Source organism: Microtus oregoni, unplaced genomic scaffold, assembly GCF_018167655.1.
Source record: "Microtus oregoni isolate MIOR12 unplaced genomic scaffold, Mior012 000005F_ref0000423, whole genome shotgun sequence".
Taxonomy (NCBI): domain Eukaryota; kingdom Metazoa; phylum Chordata; class Mammalia; order Rodentia; family Cricetidae; genus Microtus; species Microtus oregoni.
Window position 1 is genome coordinate 11,468,838 of NW_024543064.1, and position 18,815 is coordinate 11,487,652.

At 49.5% G+C, this 18,815-nt stretch overlaps 2 protein-coding genes across 3 annotated transcripts in view; one reads left to right on the forward strand and one right to left on the reverse strand.

Moving 5' to 3' along the window:
• Nucleotides 1-321: 321 nt before the first annotated feature.
• Casp9 (caspase 9) lies at nucleotides 322-16,374 on the reverse strand. 2 transcript variants are annotated; one of them, XM_041652946.1, is made up of 9 exons: nucleotides 16,055-16,374; nucleotides 13,287-13,683; nucleotides 10,692-10,726; nucleotides 7,989-8,165; nucleotides 7,535-7,624; nucleotides 7,221-7,368; nucleotides 3,411-3,590; nucleotides 2,815-2,924; nucleotides 322-1,007 (listed from the first exon to the last, which is right to left on the reverse strand). In XM_041652946.1, the coding sequence occupies exons 1-9, from the start codon at nucleotides 16,184-16,186 to the stop codon at nucleotides 918-920; spliced, it is 1,359 nt and encodes a 452-aa protein (XP_041508880.1). In that variant the 5' UTR covers nucleotides 16,187-16,374; the 3' UTR covers nucleotides 322-917. The 2 variants fall into 2 exon arrangements, with proteins under 2 accessions (XP_041508880.1, XP_041508879.1); XM_041652945.1 differs by having other exon boundaries at nucleotides 13,287-13,686; nucleotides 16,055-16,373.
• A 2,214-nt stretch (nucleotides 16,375-18,588) lies between these two features.
• Dnajc16 (DnaJ heat shock protein family (Hsp40) member C16) overlaps nucleotides 18,589-18,815 on the forward strand; it is a 31,702-nt gene continuing 31,475 nt past the window's right edge. The window contains exon 1 of the mRNA XM_041652175.1: nucleotides 18,589-18,724. The gene's annotated coding sequence lies outside the window, so the exon portion shown is untranslated. The remainder of the gene's footprint in view (nucleotides 18,725-18,815) is intronic.

The window sequence follows — 18,815 nt, forward strand, 5'->3', positions numbered from 1 at the left end:
ACCCCAGGGGCAGCACCTTCTCCAGGGAAGGCCAGCATTTCACCATTGCACGTCACTGCCATCAGGGGACAGGTTCACTTGGCAAGGAAGACACTGGGAGATAGCGGTGGGGACTCAGGATAGCCGAGCTCTGTCCAGGTGTCTCCAGAAGGGTAATCATGGTCCTTCAGACAGGAGACTTTTCATGGAGACTCCAGGCTCCCCTCAAGTCACCTCCTGGACTTGGGCAGGGAACTTAGAAGACATGGAGAAACGCTCAGGAAAAAAACCAAAGTCTCCTTTGTAGGGAAGAACAGACAATAGGAGTGGGGACGACACAGGCAAGAGGAAGACCTTTGGCCTAAGATTTATTTTTTAAGAATAAATGATACAATAAAGGAAGAACGAACCCTTCTGGAAACTTCAGTGAGACTCAGAGATCCAGGTGTTCACACTGGCCCGCTGGACTGCGGGTCTGAGCCCCAGACCGCTGTGGACAGTGGTCCTCCAGTGGGGGCTGTTATGTCCCCTAGGGCACATGTGACAATGTCTGAAGACATTTCTGGTTAGCAGAACTCAGGAAGGGTCTCCTGGCAACTGGCAGGTAGAGACCAGAGATGGTGCAAAACACCCTGTAATACACAGGATAATCCCATGACAGGATTACACCCCCCACACGTCAGCCGTTCAGCGGCAGAGAAGCCCTGCTCTAGAGAGGGCCTGGGGTCACAGATGGCATCCACAGCACACTCTCCCTCCACCACTCTGCGTCTCTCACCAACCTGGAAGCTGCTAGGAGCCTGTCTGCCACACAAGGGGAAAGAGCGGCCTGTCCCAGTTCCAAAACCCTGGCTTTGCAGGACAGTCCTGGTCTCAGCCACCTCCAGGGTATGAAGGTTTAGGGAAGAACAATGAGGCAATGAGCAGCCCCAGCCTCATTAAGTCCTGAAAAACAGTTTCTTCCGGAGGAAGTTAAAACAGCCAGGAATCTGCTTATAAATTCCTTTCTCAGAAACAGCATTGGCAACCTGCAAAACAGAACCACAGGGGGAATCTATGAGTTCAGTGCCCTTGTCTGAGGCCATAATTAAGGGGGAGGGCACTGAAGGGGCGGGGCCATCAGAAGGCCTCCTGGGTGGCTTATAGAACAAACAACACAGCTACTGGAAAAGAATGGAAAACTCAAGTTTTCCAATACAAAACTCACAATTCCAATCAGACTGAAAGGCTAGGGGTAAGAAAGATGGCGGTGGAGGGGTCGGGAGGGGTGTAGAACAGGGGAGGGAGGGGAGGACGGGACCCAGAAGCGTGTGCTGCTCAGCTCCCCCTGCCCTGTAGGGCCCCACTCAGGATCAGAAGTGACTCCTATCCCCCCGGAGTGTGTACCTGAGCAGAGCAGTGAAAACCCACAGGGTCCTCGTTGTTTGGAGCATTATTTAACTGGGCAGAGATGTGGTCCATGTGTTCCTGCCGCATCTCTTTAACTATGTAAAGATGTGTTCCATTTGTTTCACCTTGCCTGCCTAAGGCACCTGACTGAGCTAATAAAAAGCTGACCTGGCAAAGCTAGGCAGGGGAGGGAGAGGTGGGCCCGGCGGGCAGAGAAAATAAATAGGGAGAAGAGAAGAGAATGAGGGAGGAAGAGGAGGAAGAGTCAGCCAGCAGGCACGAGAAGCAGTGAAAGTAAGGTACGCTGATGGAAAGAAAATAAAAAGCTCCGAGGCAAAAGGCAGATAAAGAGAAACAGGTTAACTTAAGTTAAAAGAGCTAGCCTAGGCTGGGTCGAGTATTCAGAACTAATAAGAAGTCTCCATGTTATGATCTGGGAGCTGGTTGGTGACCCAAAAGAAGGGAGCGAGTGCCCCGAGTTGGCTGGCTGCTGCAGAGCAAGGCCCCGCCAAGCCCCTTCCCTGTGCATTCATTCTCCTTGAGTGTGGGAGCCCGCAGTGACTCTATTTCCATCTTGAGTCAAGGTCAGAGAGTTCAAGCTTGTCAAGGCCAAATAACAGGGTGTTTGAGCAAAGGCATGGTTACTAGATGTTTGGAGAATTAAAGAGGTGATTACACTTGTTTGTTCCTTGAACCAAGGGGAGGAAGTCTTGCCCTCCCCTTTTTGCTTTGGGTATAAAAGGGCTATGAGTAATAAATTCGAGGCTACTCCAACATTCACTGAGAACCCTCCAGAATCTATCTTCTTTTTTCTTTCTTAATTCTCACCCTGTTTCAGGTATTGCTCGACAAGTTGGTGGGTCCCAACAATTAGGCCTCCAGGAAGGGGACACTCTAGGACAGAATCACAGTGCTTGATGGTCAAGAGTCAATGACATTGGGCTCTAGATGGAGCTCAGTTGGGAGGTTACTTGTCTAGCATGCATGACATTCTGGATTTCACCCATAACAACTGGGTGTGGTGGTGCACAGCTGTTAATCCCAGCACTCGGGAAGTAGAGGCAGGAGGATCACAAGTTCAAGTTCATTGCTCACTACACAGCAAGTTCTAGGCCAGCCTGAGCTACATGTGACTCTATCTAAAGAGAGCATGTTGGGGACTGCCACAGGGTTAAGGGAGAGGCACGTGGTCAGGCTTCAGGGTACCATGCTCTTGCCACTGAGCCACCCCACCTGGCACTTAGGACACTCCGTCACCTGGGAACCAGGTGTCAGCCTGGGCACCCATCTCCAAGGAAGCAGGGGAAGATAGCACTTCGCCAACAGGACGAACGTCATCACCATGCTCACGTTCCTCACTTGAGAGGCAAAGTGCTCCCCGACTCTCAGCCAGGGCCTGCTGCCCTGCTCTCCAGGCCTCTGCGCCCCTCAGGAAGAAGGACTCACCCTGAGGAGGAGGGACTGCAGGTCTTCAGAGCGAGCCCACTGCCCCAGGACGCCGTCCAGGGTCTCAATGTACCAGGAGCCACTCTTCTTGTCTCTCCAGGAGACAAAACCTGCAGGAGAAGACCGAACTCTGTCACCCAGCAGAGAGGCACATTCGATGGCAGGGTATGCAGGCCACAGCCAGATCCACACTGTAGCTCACAGTCAGGTGGCAAGGGAGGCCCTATCCCCATGGCTCCCTGAGTAGCTGTGGCTCCCATCTTCTCCCAAGAAAATCAAGGTTCTGGGAAGTCGGGGGTCTCAAGGTCAAAGGATGCACCCAATTGCCCCCTTACCACCACACAGCCAACACTGTGCTGAAGGAAGTGCCAGCCCCATCCCTTGTTTACTCTGCAGCAACCCCAAAAGGATCACTGTTCTGAAGCCTTGCCTGCTTCACCCTAAGAAGGGGCTCAGGAGAAAGGAAGTGACTTGCCAAGGCCCCGCAGGCTGTACCCAGCAGAAACAAGACTTCAGGACATAGCTGCCTCCTGCCTCCGGGGCTAGGGGTGGGGGCATCCCTGGGAAGGTGGGATAGGATAAATGAGCTAGCTCACCTGGGAAGGTGGAATAGGATACAAGGATGTCACTGGGAGTGGGCAAACTTGACACGGCATCCAGCTGGTCACAGGTCCTTGGGCCTTCCTGGTATGGGACAGCATCTGGCTCAGAGTCACTGTCAGAGGCCTTGCCTTGAGAGGAAGTACAGGCCACCACAAAGCCGTGGTCTTTCTGCTCTGCAATAAGCAAAAATAGACACCCAACGTCACTACACCGTAGAAGCACTATAGCAAGAGGTGCTTCTCCTGAGAAGGGAAAGGCCTGGTCCTGAGTTCTGCCAACACTGGAAGGAAATCGAAGCTGGACATGGTGGAGCACACCTACCTTATTTCCAGACAGGGTCTCGCTATGCAGCCCTGGCTATCCAGGAACTCACTATGCAGACCAGGCAGGCCTTGGACTCAAAGATCCACCTGCCTCTGCCTCCCCAGTGCTGGGATAAGAGGCATAAGCCACCGCGCCTGGCAGAGTATTTATTGTTCATTGTGTGTGGAGGTATGTGCACATGAGTGCAGTGCCCACAGTGGCCACTAGAGGGTAGATCACCTGGAGCTGCAGTTACAGGAAGCTGCCCAATGCGGTTGCTGGGAACTGAACTGGGTCCTCTCTGCAAAAGTATATGCTCTTAACTATGGATACATCTCTCCAGGCCCTGGCCTTGACTTCTGCTCGCCCTGTTTAGGCTTCCCAGATAGCTGAGATTACAGGTCTGTGCTAGCAGGCCCAACCGTTTGTCTTTTTTTAACTACCCTAATCATTTTATGGTTTCCCAAAGAGGAAATTCAAACTATACCAAACAGGGGGACGACAAGATGGCTCAGTAAGGACATGCATTTGCTGCCAAGCCTGGACCACACAGGTCCAGTGCCTTCATGGATACAGGAAGCCCTGACGAGAACTGACTCCAAGTTCCCTCTGATCTCCACAAACATGCATAAGTGTGAACATACAAAGTTTTATGTGTGTGTGCCAAAGAGATTTAAATTTACACCATATTAAAACCTTTAACTGCAACTTTGCAGCAAACATATACCCCAAATAAAGAAAACCAGTCACAGGTAATCAAATCAGTGTTAGCATGCTTACCTCCTAAACCCACAATTTCCTAAGGAATTAATTCAGGTGCAGCCCATGGCCCACTATGGAAACCCCTGCGTAGTGTGAGCTGAAGGCCATCACCCAAAGGGCTGTTGTCGGGAAACTGACATGGGAAAGAGGAAAGATCAAGTCAGAGAGGGACACCAGTCACATCTCTGTTACACACTGTACCCATAAAGGGACTGATCCCCCGTATATCATACAGCAGGAGGCAGAAGGTCCCCTCAGCACGAAAGCCCTCAGCTGCTGTGGTCAATGGTGTCACACAGACAACACCACACCAGTTACCGGCTCTGGGGAACTTTCTCAAGCCTGGTTCTGTGCTACCTCCTAACGAACGGGAGCTGACATGATGCCTCTTAAATTAGAATGCTAAATTTGAAAACAGCAACAGTAGAGTCACCAAAATCCCGGGCCTCATTTGCAGGTGTGTGAACAGGACATCCAGCCAGGCTAGGGACAAGAATGTTTCCATTCTTAGGTGACATGGCACCACCAGGTGGCAAGAGCATTAAACAGCAAGTCATACTTCCTGGTGGGAACACAGCTAGACAAAGGAAGGGTAGATAGGATCTTATGTAGCCCAGGCTAGCCTGAAACCATTTTTGGTCTCTCTATGTAGCTCTGGCTGCTCTGGAACTCACTATGTAGACTGGCCTAGTCTGGAACTCACAGAGATCTGCCTGCCTCTGCCTCCCAAGTGCTGGGATTTACCTTGCCAAGGAAGGGGGGCAGTTAGGGAAGACTTCCTGGAGGCAATGACAGTACATTGTAGCCGAGAGAAAGAGGAGTTGGGGGCTGAAGGGATGGCTCGGTTGGTGGTAGCACTGGCTGCTCTTGCAGAGGGCCCCGCTGTGGTCCATATGGCAGCTTACAACCACCTCTAACTGCAGCTCCGGGATCTCATGCCCCCTTCTGGCCTCCACCGACTTCTGCACACTTGTGGTGCACAGACATACATACATGCAAAATACCCACATACATAAGACTTAAAAAATAAAAATAAAAATAAAAAAGTCGCTAGATGCCAGTGGTGCACACCTTTAATCTTAGCACTTGGGACACAGAGGCAGGAGGAGCTCTGTGAGTTCGAGGCTAGCCTGGTCTACAGCGTGAGTTCCAGAAAAGCCAGGGCTATACAAAGAAACCCTGTCTCAAAAGAAAATAAAATAAATAAAAGTCTGAAGAGTAAGACCATTCACGTATGTGGGACCAAAACCCTACTTGCTACTGAAACCAGTGAGATTGGGAGAAGTAAAAACTGTGGCTGTCCCGGAAGCTGGCATCCCACTCAGCTCTGTTCCTAGATCCCTCTGTCTTTCAGGGGTCCAAGTTGGAGCATCATCACAAAGCACATTGGATCAGGAAAAGTGTAAACAAGAGGGCATCGCCATGACCCAGGAGCCCAGCGCTGCTTCTCCCTCCATGTTGTCCATATTCTAAAGAAAGAACCCTAGCAGCATGAGGTGACCCTGGGCCCTGAGGTAGGGTGGGGGGAGTGTGGGAAGGGAGGCCCTGGGACAGAATAGCCAGAGTTCCTAGTTGTCATTATCTAGTCTAACACACTAAAAGACTGGTATTCATTTTTGTTTGCAGATGTGAGTGTTCATGTGTACGTGTGTATACATGTGTATGTGTGTTTGAGTGCACTTCTGAGCACATGCATGTGGGAACCAGAGGACAATATCAATGTCCTCCTCAATCACTTCCCACCCGCTTCCCAGCAAGCCCAAGAGTCCTCCTGTGCCCACCTCCTGCACTAGAATTACAGGTGGGCACTGCTGTGTCTGGCTTTTCCGTGGGTGCTGGGGCTCAGACTCAAGAGCGCCCCGTTTTCATGGCAGGCTGATGTGGGATATTCTTCTGTATATATGTTGCTTTCATTTATTTTATTTTATTTTTTAAATGCTGAGGATAAGACAGTCTTTTTTATACTTATTTATTTATTATGTATACAATATTCTGTCTGCATGTATGCCTGCAGGCCAGAAGAGGGCACCAGACCTCATTACAGATGGTTGTGAGCCACCATGTTGTTGCTGGGAATTGAACTCAGGACCTTTGGAAGAGCAGGAAATGCTCTTAATCACTGAGCTATCTTTCCAGCCCCCATTATTTTATTTTTTATGTTACTAATGAATAAAGCTGTTTTGGCCAATAGCTTAGCAGAGTAAAGCTAGGTGGGAAATCTGAACAGAAATAAAGAGAGAAAGTAGGTGGAGTCAAAGAGATGCCATGTAGCTGCTGAAGGAGAAAGATGCTGGAAAACCTTACTGGTAGGCCACACCCTCATGGCCACACATAGATTAATAGAAATGGGTTAATTTCAAGATGTAAAAGCTAGCTAGAAATATGCCTAAGCTATTGGCCAAGCAGTGTTGTAATTAACGTAGTTTCTGTGTGATTATTTGGGTCTGAGTGACCAGGAACGAACGAGCAGTCTCTTTCTACAGCAAGCATTTTACAGATGGAGCTATCTCCCTGCCCCACTTTATCTGCTTTTACAGAAATTCTGGGGCTGAAGTCATCCAGGTCACATGAACCTGTGATGTCACTGTGCTGAACTCCTTAGATGATGCTGGGCTTGCAGCATCTAGGTGGAAGTCCTGCTATCCACTACTGTGTGTGGAGAACCCGCTGGACACAGTGAGCATCTAGTGAGGGAGGCAGCAGGCAATGGCTCCTTATCTGTGCTGAATGTCACTTACCGCCACCACAGGCCTGGATGAAGAACAACTTCGGCTTCCCTCCCAGGCTAGGGCAGCCAGTCCCATTGAAGATGTTCACAATTTTCTCGATGGACACGGCACATCCATCTGTGCCATAGACGGCACCTGGGAACTGCAGGTGGCTGGCCTAGAGGACAAGGCACCCTGGTTACAAAAAGAAGAAATCCAGATGCCTCTCCCAAGGTTTTGTGTGGCTAGGTCAATATTCAGAAGGCCCTAGGAGGGGACACCTACTGACAGAGACAGAGCAGGGCTACTGCAGGGCCTGTCAAGGATCAAGAGAAGCTTCCTACCTGGCACCCATGAGAGAGGATGACCACCACAAAGCAGTCCAGGGCGCGGTGGTCCCGTTGTGCCATCTCCACCAAAGCCGCAACCATTTTCTATAAGGGAAGACAGCAGGTAAGATGGGACCTGCAGGGTCCGGCCTGAGGCCATGACACAGCACTCTGCTCCCAATTATAGAAGTTGTGATGGACACAGTCAGCAGATGGGTACCATTTGAAGGAAAAGATGCTATGCTTGGTCACCGACCATTTAATCCCCACGGCAAGTCTATGAGAACAGTTACTCTTGCTTCTAAACAGGGAAACTGAGGCGTAAGAGGTTAAGGGGTAGGCACAGAGAAAGCCAGGTCGCAGACTCTCTTTCTCTTAAGTCTGATGCTACGTTGACCATGGCACTTCCCACAGCCCCATGGACGGAGAGGCTTGTCTGGAGAATGTCCCTCAGGGGACAGTGATTTACCTTGGCAGTCAGGTCATTCTTCACCTCCACCATGAAATGCAGCCAGCGGAAGCGGTGCTGAAGCTTCTCACAGTCCACGTGGGAGCCAGTGCGCGTGCTGAGCCCCGAGGAAGGGTGGAAGTTCACATTGTTGATGATGAGGCAGTGGCCACAGGGGTCCGCAGCCAGGATGTATGCCTGCACAATGAGTTTTCAATATCATGGAGGGGGTTGTCTCAGTGCACTCCAAAGGAGAGGTCACGACCCCTGGTTCTCCACTTATATGGTTGAGTCTGGAGAGCCGGCAAAGGGCATCAGTGAGCTCTGTAACCCCCAGGGCCAGCTGGACAAGTACCAGGTGAGTCCCTGCATACCAGAGAGAACTGAATGCCATCTTACAATTCAGGGATGGAAAAAATCATAACCCAGGTAGGTGGCTCCTATACATAATCCCAGCCAGGCACACATCTTTAATGCCAGCATTTGAGAGGCAGAGGCAGGGAGATCTCTGTGTTCAAGGTCAGCCTGGTCTGCAAAGAGACTCTGTCTTAACGGAACAAAACAAACTCAAAAAAAAACAAAAATAAGCCGGGCGGTGGTGGCGCACGCCTTTAATCCCAGCACTCGGGAGGCGGAGGCAGGTGGATCTCTGTGAGTTCGAGGCCAGCCTGGTCTACAAGAGCTAGAGAGAAACCCTGTCTCGAAAAATCCAAAAAAAAAAAAAAACAAAAATAAAACCAATAAAACATATGCAATCCCAACACCAGAGAGGTTGAGGAGGAAGATTGCCACAAGTTCTGAGTGAATGGGGGCTTTATATTGAGTTCTAGAACCTCTTGAGCTAAATAATAAACCCTTGTCTCAAAAATACAAAAATAGGGGGCTGGAGAGATGGCTCAGCACTTAAGAGCACTGGCTGCTCTTGTAGAGGACTGGGTTCAATTCCTGGTGCTACATGGTAGCTCAAGACTGTAACTCTGGTTCCAGGGGATGTGACACCCTCTTCTGGCTTCTGTGGGCACTGCACATATGTGATACACAGACATAACATGTAGGTGGAACACACACTCACACAATAATAATTCCTTAAAAATAGCAAAACAAAACAAAACCCAGACACATTCGCCCCAAAGGGACTTTAAACACCGTGCAACTTGGTGGCACTGACCCAGGGCGCCATGAGTGGTATATGGTTGGTTCTGTCACAGCAGTCTCTGGCCAGGGCCTGCCCTCTAATCTAAAACAGCTTTTACCCCAGGTTCAGACCCTTGAATGCTGTGGGATAAGCCTTCCATATGCTATGAATATATGTTGTTCTCATTGGTTAATAATAAAAGCTGTTTGACCAATAGCCAGGCAGGATATGGTTAGGTGGAACAATCAAACTCAGGACTCAGATGAGGAGGGGCGGAGCAGGGAGTGACCCAAGCAGCCACCCAGGAATCAACATGCCAGTAGACTGGTAAAAGCCAGGGCCATGTGGCAATACATAGATTAATACAAATGGGTTAATGTGGGCTGGGCAGTGGTAGCTAGTACTACTACGACTTTATTTACATCTTCATTAGTGTATGCTTACTTATCTTTCATGTAATAACTAGGAAACAATTTGTAAAAATATTCCAAATACATTTATATAATTTTTTGCAATAGGACGGTGGTTGCTAGTACTACTAAGACTTTATTTACATCTTTATTAGTATATGCTTACTTATCTTTCATGTAATAACTAGAAAACAATTTGTAAAAATATTCCAAATACATTTATATCATTTTTCTGCAACAGAAATATTTCTTTAAAATCTTCCCCTAATTCAAGTGATATCAGAAAATCCTTCTTAACATACTATGGTAAGCTATTAGTTGGAATTATAATGTATATATAAGAGAATGACCAGTTATGTATATTTTTTAATATTTATTTTATACAGTTTTTTTAATATTTATTTATTATGTATACAATATTCTGTCTGTGTGTATGTCTGCAGGCCAGAAGAGGGCACCAGACCTCACTACAGATGGTTGTGAGCCACCATGTGGTTGCTGGGAATTGAACTCAGGACCTTTGGAAGAACAGACAATGCTCTTAACCACTGAGCCATCTCTCCAGCCCTATACAGTTTTTTTTTTAACATTTATTTATTTACTATGCATACAGTGTTCTGCTTGCATGTATGCCTGCATGCTGAAATGGGTTAGTTTAGATGTAAGAGCTAGTTAGTAAGAAGCCTGAACTGCAGGCCAAACAGTTTTCAATTAATATAAGTTTCTGTGTGATTATTTGGGACTGTGCAGTCAGGACAAGAAGCGCTACCACTGTTTACACTTGAACTTCCTCTTCCATGACCGTCCATGGGTCTGACCTCTCTATCTCAATATTCCTCTGCCTGCCTTTTCTCTCCCCAGCGCAGGCTCTGCATAGTAAGTTGCCTTGTTCCCAACATGAAGAACTACAGCAGCACCTAGGAGTGTGTAGATGGCAAGGACAGTCTCAGTGACTTGGCTGGAGTCACCCAGAGGATGCAGCCCTTCTTTAGCTTTGAACTTTGATTTTACAGGGGCAGACAGGCAGGGTGGGTGGGACAGAGTGCTCCAGCTGGCGTCAGGAGCCCCGGAGTGTGGTGACTGTAACCAGACTTCCCCAGCCAGGCAGGGTTCCTCAGCTCCTAGCTCAGCCACAGGGAAGGCGTGGGGAAAAGAAACTCTAACCACATGAGGACTTACCATATCTGCACGACCCTTGATCTTCTCTGGAGCACCTGAAAAACAGGGAAGAAGAAATGTGGGTGTTGGGGTTCCGCTGGGAAAGGCCCAAGGAACTGTGAAGACAGCTCTCACAGCAGGACTTTGGAATAGAAGTCAAGGACACAGCCACCATGGAAACGTGTCCCAACGACATAAACACACACATACTTCCACCCTTGAAAAGAGCCCAAGAACGTTCACTAAGGTCTTACTCAAAAGCCTCAAACTGTGATTCAGCCACTGGTGGGGGAGGGGGCCACCCTAAAGAGAAGCCAACTAGTGATACACACAACGCCCAGAGAGCAGGAGTCTATGTTAAAAACAAACAAGCCAGCCACTGAAACACAGACCACATAATTCCACTCCTACATAAAAGGAGTAAGGGAGGAGGGGTAGGATAGAGAGACGGTTCAGCGGATAAGAGTAATGGTTGCTCTTGTGAAGGATCCAGGTTCGGATCCCAGCAAACACATAGCAGTTCACATTCATCCTTAACTCCAGTTCCAAAGAATCTGGCACCCTAGTATGGCCTCTGTGGGCATCACGTATGCATGCAGTGCACATACATGCATGCAAAACATTCATTCATATATATATATATATTCATATTATATTATATATATTATATTATATATATTCATTTTATATATATATATATATATATATATATATATAAAATAACAAATAATCTGTACGAGTTCCTGCTCCAAGTTCATGCCTTGTATTCCTGCCCTGATTACTGATTAGTCTGGAACTCCAGGACGAGGGAATCTGATGCCCTCTTCTGGACTCTAATGGCACTGCATTCATGTGCACATACCCACATATAAGTACACATAACTTTTAACTATAGAATAAAAATATGATCTTAGGGGGCTGGAGAGATGGCTCAGTGGTTAAGAGCATTGCCTGCTCTTCCAAAGGTCCTGAGTTCAATTCCCGGCAACCACATGGTGGCTCACAACCATCTGGAATGAGGTCTGGTGCCCTCTTCTGGCCTGCAGGCATACACACAGACAGAATATTGTATACATAATAAATAAATATTTTGAAAAAAAAAATATGATCTTAAAGGAAGAATAACCTGCTGGGCAGTGGTGGGGCACACCTTTAATCCTAGCACTCGGGAGGCAGAAGCAAGTGGATCTCTGTGAGTGCAAAGTTAGCCTGGTCTACAGAGCAAGTTCTAGGAAAGCTAGGGCCACATAGAGAAACCCTGTATCAAAAAACCAAAATATCTGCTCTTACGGGTCCTGGATACAGTTCTCATTATCCATATAGTGGTTCACAACCACCTGAAACTCTTAGTTCCAGGGGATCTACTTCTGTGAGATTCTACTCTCATGTAGTACACATAAAACACTCAGGTGCACACACACACGCACACACACAGAATAAATGACTTCAGGTAATTCAGAACAGGAACTACTGCCACCTAGCAATGAAGAACGAACTGTAGGCCTGCACACCACCACAAATGAAATGCAGATAAGATGGGCAAGAGATGTGGACTCAACAGAGCTCCTAAGATACAATTTCATTTTCACTGATATACAAGGACAAGCAAAAGGGACAGATGTCGATGAAACCAGAATGGCAATTTCCTCAGCTGCAGAAGTGGGTACTGACTGGAGACAAGGTCTCCTAGGATACCAAAACATCCTGTAATGTGATGGTGTGGGTGGTGGCAAGCTGTGTGCACACACATGCAGGAAGAAACCTTCCATCCTGGATGTATGCATTTCCCTGCGAACTGTCATCTTGTCATCTCTGGCAAATTATTTCGCTTTCCTGCACCACTGTTTCCTTGCTTACAGGGCTGAATCTAAAGGTATCCGCCTTGCGGGGTTGCAGGGAGGTCGGCGTATACATCATGCAATATGTATATGTCTATGTCCTCACAGCCTCCCTACACCTCCTGCCAGGCGTGGGTACTTTCAGTCATCCACCAGAACCAAAGGCAAACCCTGGCAACAGCTCCTTCTGGAAACACTCGGAGAAACAAAGAGTAGCCACAACAAACTCTTGCTCTAAAGATGGGCTGTCAAAATTGCATCTCCTAGAGACTGATTGGAATATTCCACTCATCTCCTATGAGCACTCATTAGGACAATACTAGAGCTCTCGGGGCCTGAGCTTAGGTTCCAGAGACATGACTACATGCACCAAGAAAGTCGGGATCGTTGGGAAATATGGGACCCGCTATAATGCCTCCCTCTGGAAAACGGTGAAGAAAATTGAAATTAGACGGCATATACACCAAGTACACTTCCTCGTTCTGTGGCAAGAACAAGATGAAGAGACGCGCCGTTGGCCTCTGGCACTGTGGTTCCTGCATAAAAACTGGCTGGTGGGCCTGGGCCTGCTTCACTTCTGCCGTCAGAAGACCAAAGGAACTGAAAGACCAGCAGAAGTGCTACTGTTGTGACCTCCCTAGCCTCTTATAAATGGGTTAATTTACACAAAAAAAAGATACATACTAAAATTCTGACTCTCAATCCACCAATTTGTACCCAGAGTCACACCCCAATAACCGTATCACACCTACCCACCAACCATTCTCTCAGTACTCACAGACATCATGGCTTCTGTCAGAACCAATGTCCACTGGCCTGGGAGTTTCCGGTCTGAGAACCTCTGGTCTGAGGCGAGCAGGCCAGAGTTCTTCTGGCCCCAGCACCACGGGTGTGAGGTTTCCCTGGGCAGGCTGAGATGAGTCCAGCTTCACTACTCTCTGCTCCTTTGGTGTGAGTCCGATTGGTCCCAGGACCACAGGCACCAGGTGGTCTAGGGGTTTAACAGCCTCTGGATCCTGCTTGGCTGCTTGCCGGCTAGTTCGCAAGAATGAAGCCAGGGTGTCTTGGCCTGTGTCCTCTAAGCAGGAGATGAAGAGAGGAAGGGCCTGCCTCCCTCGGGTCTCAAGATCGGTGACCAGCTGCCTGGCCTGATCCCGCCGAGACCCAGAGCCTGCCTGCTGTTTGGATAGAAAAACCAGACAGACACTCATTATCCAGGGACATTCATTGGCTCCCACTTTGTCTCCCACTTCTCCTCTAGCGTTAAGGCTGGGGCAGGTGGGCAGAAACTCACTCAGCAGTGCATTGAAAGCATGTCGCATGTCCCTCTGCAGCCTTTGCTAGTCTAGTCATTGCAGTGCTTCAAAGACACCTACTGTGTGTCCAGCACTGTGCTGAGTGCTAATTAGTCCCACTAAAAGGAGGAAAACGGTGGCCAGCGGCTTGCACAAGGTACATAAATTTTTCTAAATTTGTTTTTAATTATCTATTTCATTGCATTGGTGTTTTGCCTGCAAGCATGTCTGTGTGAGGGTGTCAGGTCTCCTGGAACTGGAGTTATAGACAGCTGTGAGCTGTTATGTGGGTGCTGGGAATTGAACCCAGGTCCTCTGGAAGAGCAGTCAGTGCTCTTAACTGCTGAGCCATCTCTCCAGCCCCAAAATCTTCTAAATTTGTTGCTAACATTTAAGTAAGTGAGGGAATTAAATGCAGAAATCAAGATTCCCAGCCTCTCCTTTTTGGAGGAAAGAGGTTTTGTTTGGAATGGGGGCAGGAAGCTTTCATTTTGGTTTGGGGGAGGGAAAAGTTCTCAAGTAGCCAAGACTGGCTTTCGACTTCCGTGAGCTTCAGACTCTCCTGCTCTTGCTTTGGTTTTCCTTTAAATATTTGGGAATGTGTGTGTGTACACGTGTGTGTGTACACGTATGTGTGCGCACGTGCACCAATTGTGTGCCAGGTGCCTGAGGAGGCTGGAAGGGGGAGTCAGATCCCCTGGAACTGGAGTTACAGACAGTTGAGCTGACATGCGGGTGCTGAAAACTGAACCTATGTACTCTGCAAAAATGTTCTTAACCACTGAGGCAGCTATCCAGCCCTTGCTCTTGGTTTCTGAAGACTGGACCTCATGTAGCCAGGCATAGGTAGCCAAGGATGGCCTTGAACACCTGATCCTCCAGTCTCTACCTCCTGAGTGCTGGGATTCCAGGTGTGTGCCACCACCCCTGGAACCAGCCTTTCCTTTCAGTCTGTCACAGCTGACACTAGGCCAGGATACTTACAGCTCTGATCACACTTAGCTGGAGAAAGGAACACGATGAAAAGCTGCTGGGGCCTCCCTGGGCAGTTCAGCCTATGGTCCCTCTTAATGTGCCTTGAAGGCTGGGACTTTCCCTTCAAACCACTTCTCTTAATCAGCAGTGTTCTTAACAGAAGTTGCTCCTAATACTGATTTTATTTATTTATTTGTTTATTTTCAAGTCAGGGTTTCTCTGTAGCTTTGGAGCCTGTCCTGGAACTAGGTCTTGTAGACCAGGCTGGCCTTGAACTCACAGAGATCTGCCTGCCTCTGCCTCCTGGAGTACTGGGACTAAAGGCCTTCACCATCACTGCCAGACTGGTTTTACTATTAGTTGGTAGTTAATCACATGAGTCTGGTCCACCGTTTTCTATTTCTCCTTCACTGGACAAGACCAGGTTCCTGGATGATAATACAGATGCTGGAGAGAGCCTTCTAGGCAGTCCCCAAGAAAGAGCCTGCCATTCATAGCCTCTCAGAAAGAAATATTCCCTTTTCAGACCTGTGGTGACGGGGTCAATTGGGACAAAGTGCTAAAGTATATTTTTTTCTTAGTTTTTCGAGACACGGTTTCTCTATGAAGCCCTGGCTCTCCTGGAACTCACTCTGTAGACCTAGGCTGGCCACGAACTCAGAGATCCGCATGCCTTTGCAAGTGTTTTTTTTTTTTTAAGATCAAATGTTTGGTTTTATTCCTCTATGCTACCTACATCAAATCCCTTTTTCCTCAAAAATCCTTTATACAGCATGCACTTGATACATAAAGGCCTGACCAAAACAGACAAGGCATGCTGCGTCCGGGTGCTGTACACTTCACCTCTGTTATCTCACTTGCTCTAGGATGACCACTATTCCATTTCACAGTCCAGGAAACTGAGGCTCAAAGAGTGTAAATGACTGGTACAAGGAGCCAGTGCAAGGCTAAAGTGGGTGCCTAGGACGCTAATGGTAGAGTCTAAAAAATACACGCCTACTTCCTCGAGAGAAAGACGAATACTAACATAGTGTAGGTTACAGTCGCTTTAGCAAACACTCCGCAAGAAGTGCTTAGGGTTTTTCTATTTATTCTTCTGGACTCCAGAAGTCCAGATAGGGGTGCCACGCCATGGTTTCCCATGATTGCGCAGGATGCAAGGCGGGGAGAGGAGGGGAGGAGTTCGGGGACCGCGCCGTCAGCGAATATCTTCACAGCCTTCGAGCCCCCACCTGCGCCGCGGGAAAAGCTGGGAACGCAAGGAGGCGGGGCGCACCTGGATATCCTCGATCATGTCCCGCGTGAAGAGCTCTCGACTAAGCAGAGCATCCCAGAGCTCGGCGACCTGCAGCTCGCCAACCAGGCGCACCCGACATCGCCGCAGGAGCTGGCGGTCCGCTTCGTCCATGGCGGGCTGCTTGCGGGACCCCGGGTTCCGTCCGCTTCCGGCCCTCGGGTTCCGCCCCGGCACCCACGCCCCGCCCCCATACCACCCTAGCAAGGGATCCCGCCCCGAGGAGGCCCTGCGAGCCTGCAGTCAACTCGGCCTCAACACTCCGCCCTGCCCCAAAGCCGATCCCGCGCACACTCGGCTCCGCCTCCCTAGCCACCTCACAGCACCCCATCCACCCTCTCAGCCCCACCTCCACAGGCTGCCCCATTTCCCCCCTCCCTCCTACGAGCTCTCGACCCCGCCCCGCCCCTGGAGCCCCGCCCCGACACCTTCGCCACGCCCCCTTAACCCCGCCCCGACACTTACCTCACATCTTAAGACCCGCCCCATACAATATTGCTCCTACCCTAAGACTCGCCCCTACGTCGACGTCCCTACTAACCTATACCTGCACCCGAGCCCTACGTGCTCCTTCGCCCCGCCCCTAGGCCCGCCCTCCCGCCCCTTGGATCCGCCCCCATTCCGCGCTCAGTTCCTCCCCTGGTTCCGCACTCAGGCCCCACCCCCCATCTTTTTCTCCTTGAGGCGCTAGGGTCGTGTACAGTTTTGCCCTCAGCTCCGGTTCCTGCTCCCCGGCCCCGCCTCTATCAGACACCAACGTAACATTGCTCCGCCCCCTTTGTCCACCCCCACGTGACTTTTCATCCCGCCTCCCTCCCACCCACCCCCCTCCGCGTTCCTGCCACGCCCCCAGGACTCCCCTAGGGTTCTAGGTTCTGCGGTTTTGATGCCTTGCGCCTTTCGTCAAAGCAGTTGTGGGATCTTCCCTCTGCCCCCTTGCACGTAGCGATTGCTCTACCAAAATTCACAATGACCCTACGTCTACAGACACTCAAAAAGGTCACCTACTTACTGGCAAGAAGAAAAGAAAGCCATGTGTAGAGGTCTGGCCCACATTATTCATGACCCTTGCTGCTGGTGGCTTTTCTGTAAAGCCCCATCCTTGCGGCTAATAAAACCTCCTTGCCTCCCGGTGTCGCTTTGGACTATCGTGACTCACACAGTGAAGCCCACACAGACTTCCATCTCCCTCTCCCCTCCTTCCCTCCCTACAGCCTCCTTCAGAGAAACAGGAATCTAGTCCTCTTTTCTTCCAGTTTCGTCCCATTCATTTCACGTATCAAAAGTAATTTGAGCATTGTGCTTGCCACTTTATACTCCTTACGTTATTTGTGTTGTTTATCCCTGCCACATTCCCGAAGGGAAAACAACAGCAACAAAAAGCCTAGCATGAATAACTCCATATTGGTCTGTTGGGGGCTAGTGCAGGAGCTCAACCCGAAATAATCAACTTCTTATAGGTCACTTGAGCAGCAAAACCTTGGGCACGAAATGCAAGTAGAACTCTATCATTGAGTTTCACTTATGGACAGGGGGTGTGGAGGTGGAGTAGGTTTTAGCTTTACTTTTTTTTCCACTTATTTTGCAAATATTCAAATATTCATTGGTAGCTTGTGCATGCCAACGTCTGTTCAAACAGTGTTATAGCGCTGAACAAGCCAGGTAAGAGACCCTTCCTATGGAAGCTGACATTCCTGGAAGAGCCAGCGACAGACGATGTGGAATAAATAAACAGGATATAGCTGGCATGGTAGTGCACACCTTTAATCCCAGCACTCAGGAAGCACAAGCTTCTCTGTAAACTGGAGGCCTACCTGGTCCACTTGGCGAGTTCCAGATCAATCAAGGAAACACAATGAGACCCTGTCTCAAAAACAAACAACAAAACTAGCACGCAAGATGAAGTGATAAAAGCAAACAATTACATAAGATCTCAACACGAGGCATGAAATAGAAAATAAATCCCCAAGAGACTTCGGTGGCTGGCTCAAAAAAATTGTCAACCTTATTCACCAGACCCCTTTCCCAGGGCTTGCTTAAGTCCCATTCTAAAACATTATTGCGTTGATAAACAGAATTTGGGCAAGTCTTTGGTCCGCACTGAGTCTCAGTGCATGGAGAGATAGACTAGAAAGCATCCCTAAGGTCGGTTCAAACTCTGACGCTCTAGGATTCTATGAATAGGGTTAAAGTGAACTGGGACCAGCGACTGCGTCCCCGTCCTAGCAACGGTTGCTAGACGTAGGCCACCTTCTGGCCACCAGTGGAAACCCCTCCCCGGTTCCCGGAGGTCTTCTTGGCATCCCGTGATGCATAGCGACTCCGCCTCGCTAGAAGGCACGTTCTGGCCTCGCTGGTCAAGATCGAGCCTTCGGACCCTGCCGGAGAGCGCGCTCCGTTCCTATAGCAACCACGCCACATCCACGTGCCTACAGTGAAGGACAGGGGCCAAAAAACTGGCCTAGTGCGCGGCCTAAACATGGTCTTATGAGCGCATTCGGAGTGCGATGGCTTTAACTGTCACGTGACCGCCCGAGCCTGAGCCCCGCCTCTTTCTCCTCCCAGGTGCTCCGGTGTGGACTGGAAGCGCCGGCCCCGGCGGATTCACTGGAGCACGGATCCTGCGGCCGGTTGGGCCGGTGCCCTTTCCCGGTAACTCCTTCCCGGCGTGACGCGCGGACGCGGCGGAGCCCGACAGGGCTCGGTGATCTCCCGTCAGCTCCTCCGCGTCCTCAGCCCGCGC

Coding starts and splice junctions, on each gene's coding strand:
- Casp9 (XM_041652945.1), bottom strand. CDS start 16,186: ATGGACGAAGCGGACCGCCAGCTCCTGCGGCGATGTCGGGTGCGCCTG. Junction 13,687..16,054: donor ACATGATCGAGGATATCCAG/GTGCGCCCCGCC, acceptor CTATCCAAACAG/CAGGCAGGCTCTGGGTCTCG. Junction 10,727..13,286: donor TGACAGAAGCCATGATGTCT/GTGAGTACTGAG, acceptor CCTGTTTTTCAG/GTGCTCCAGAGAAGATCAAG.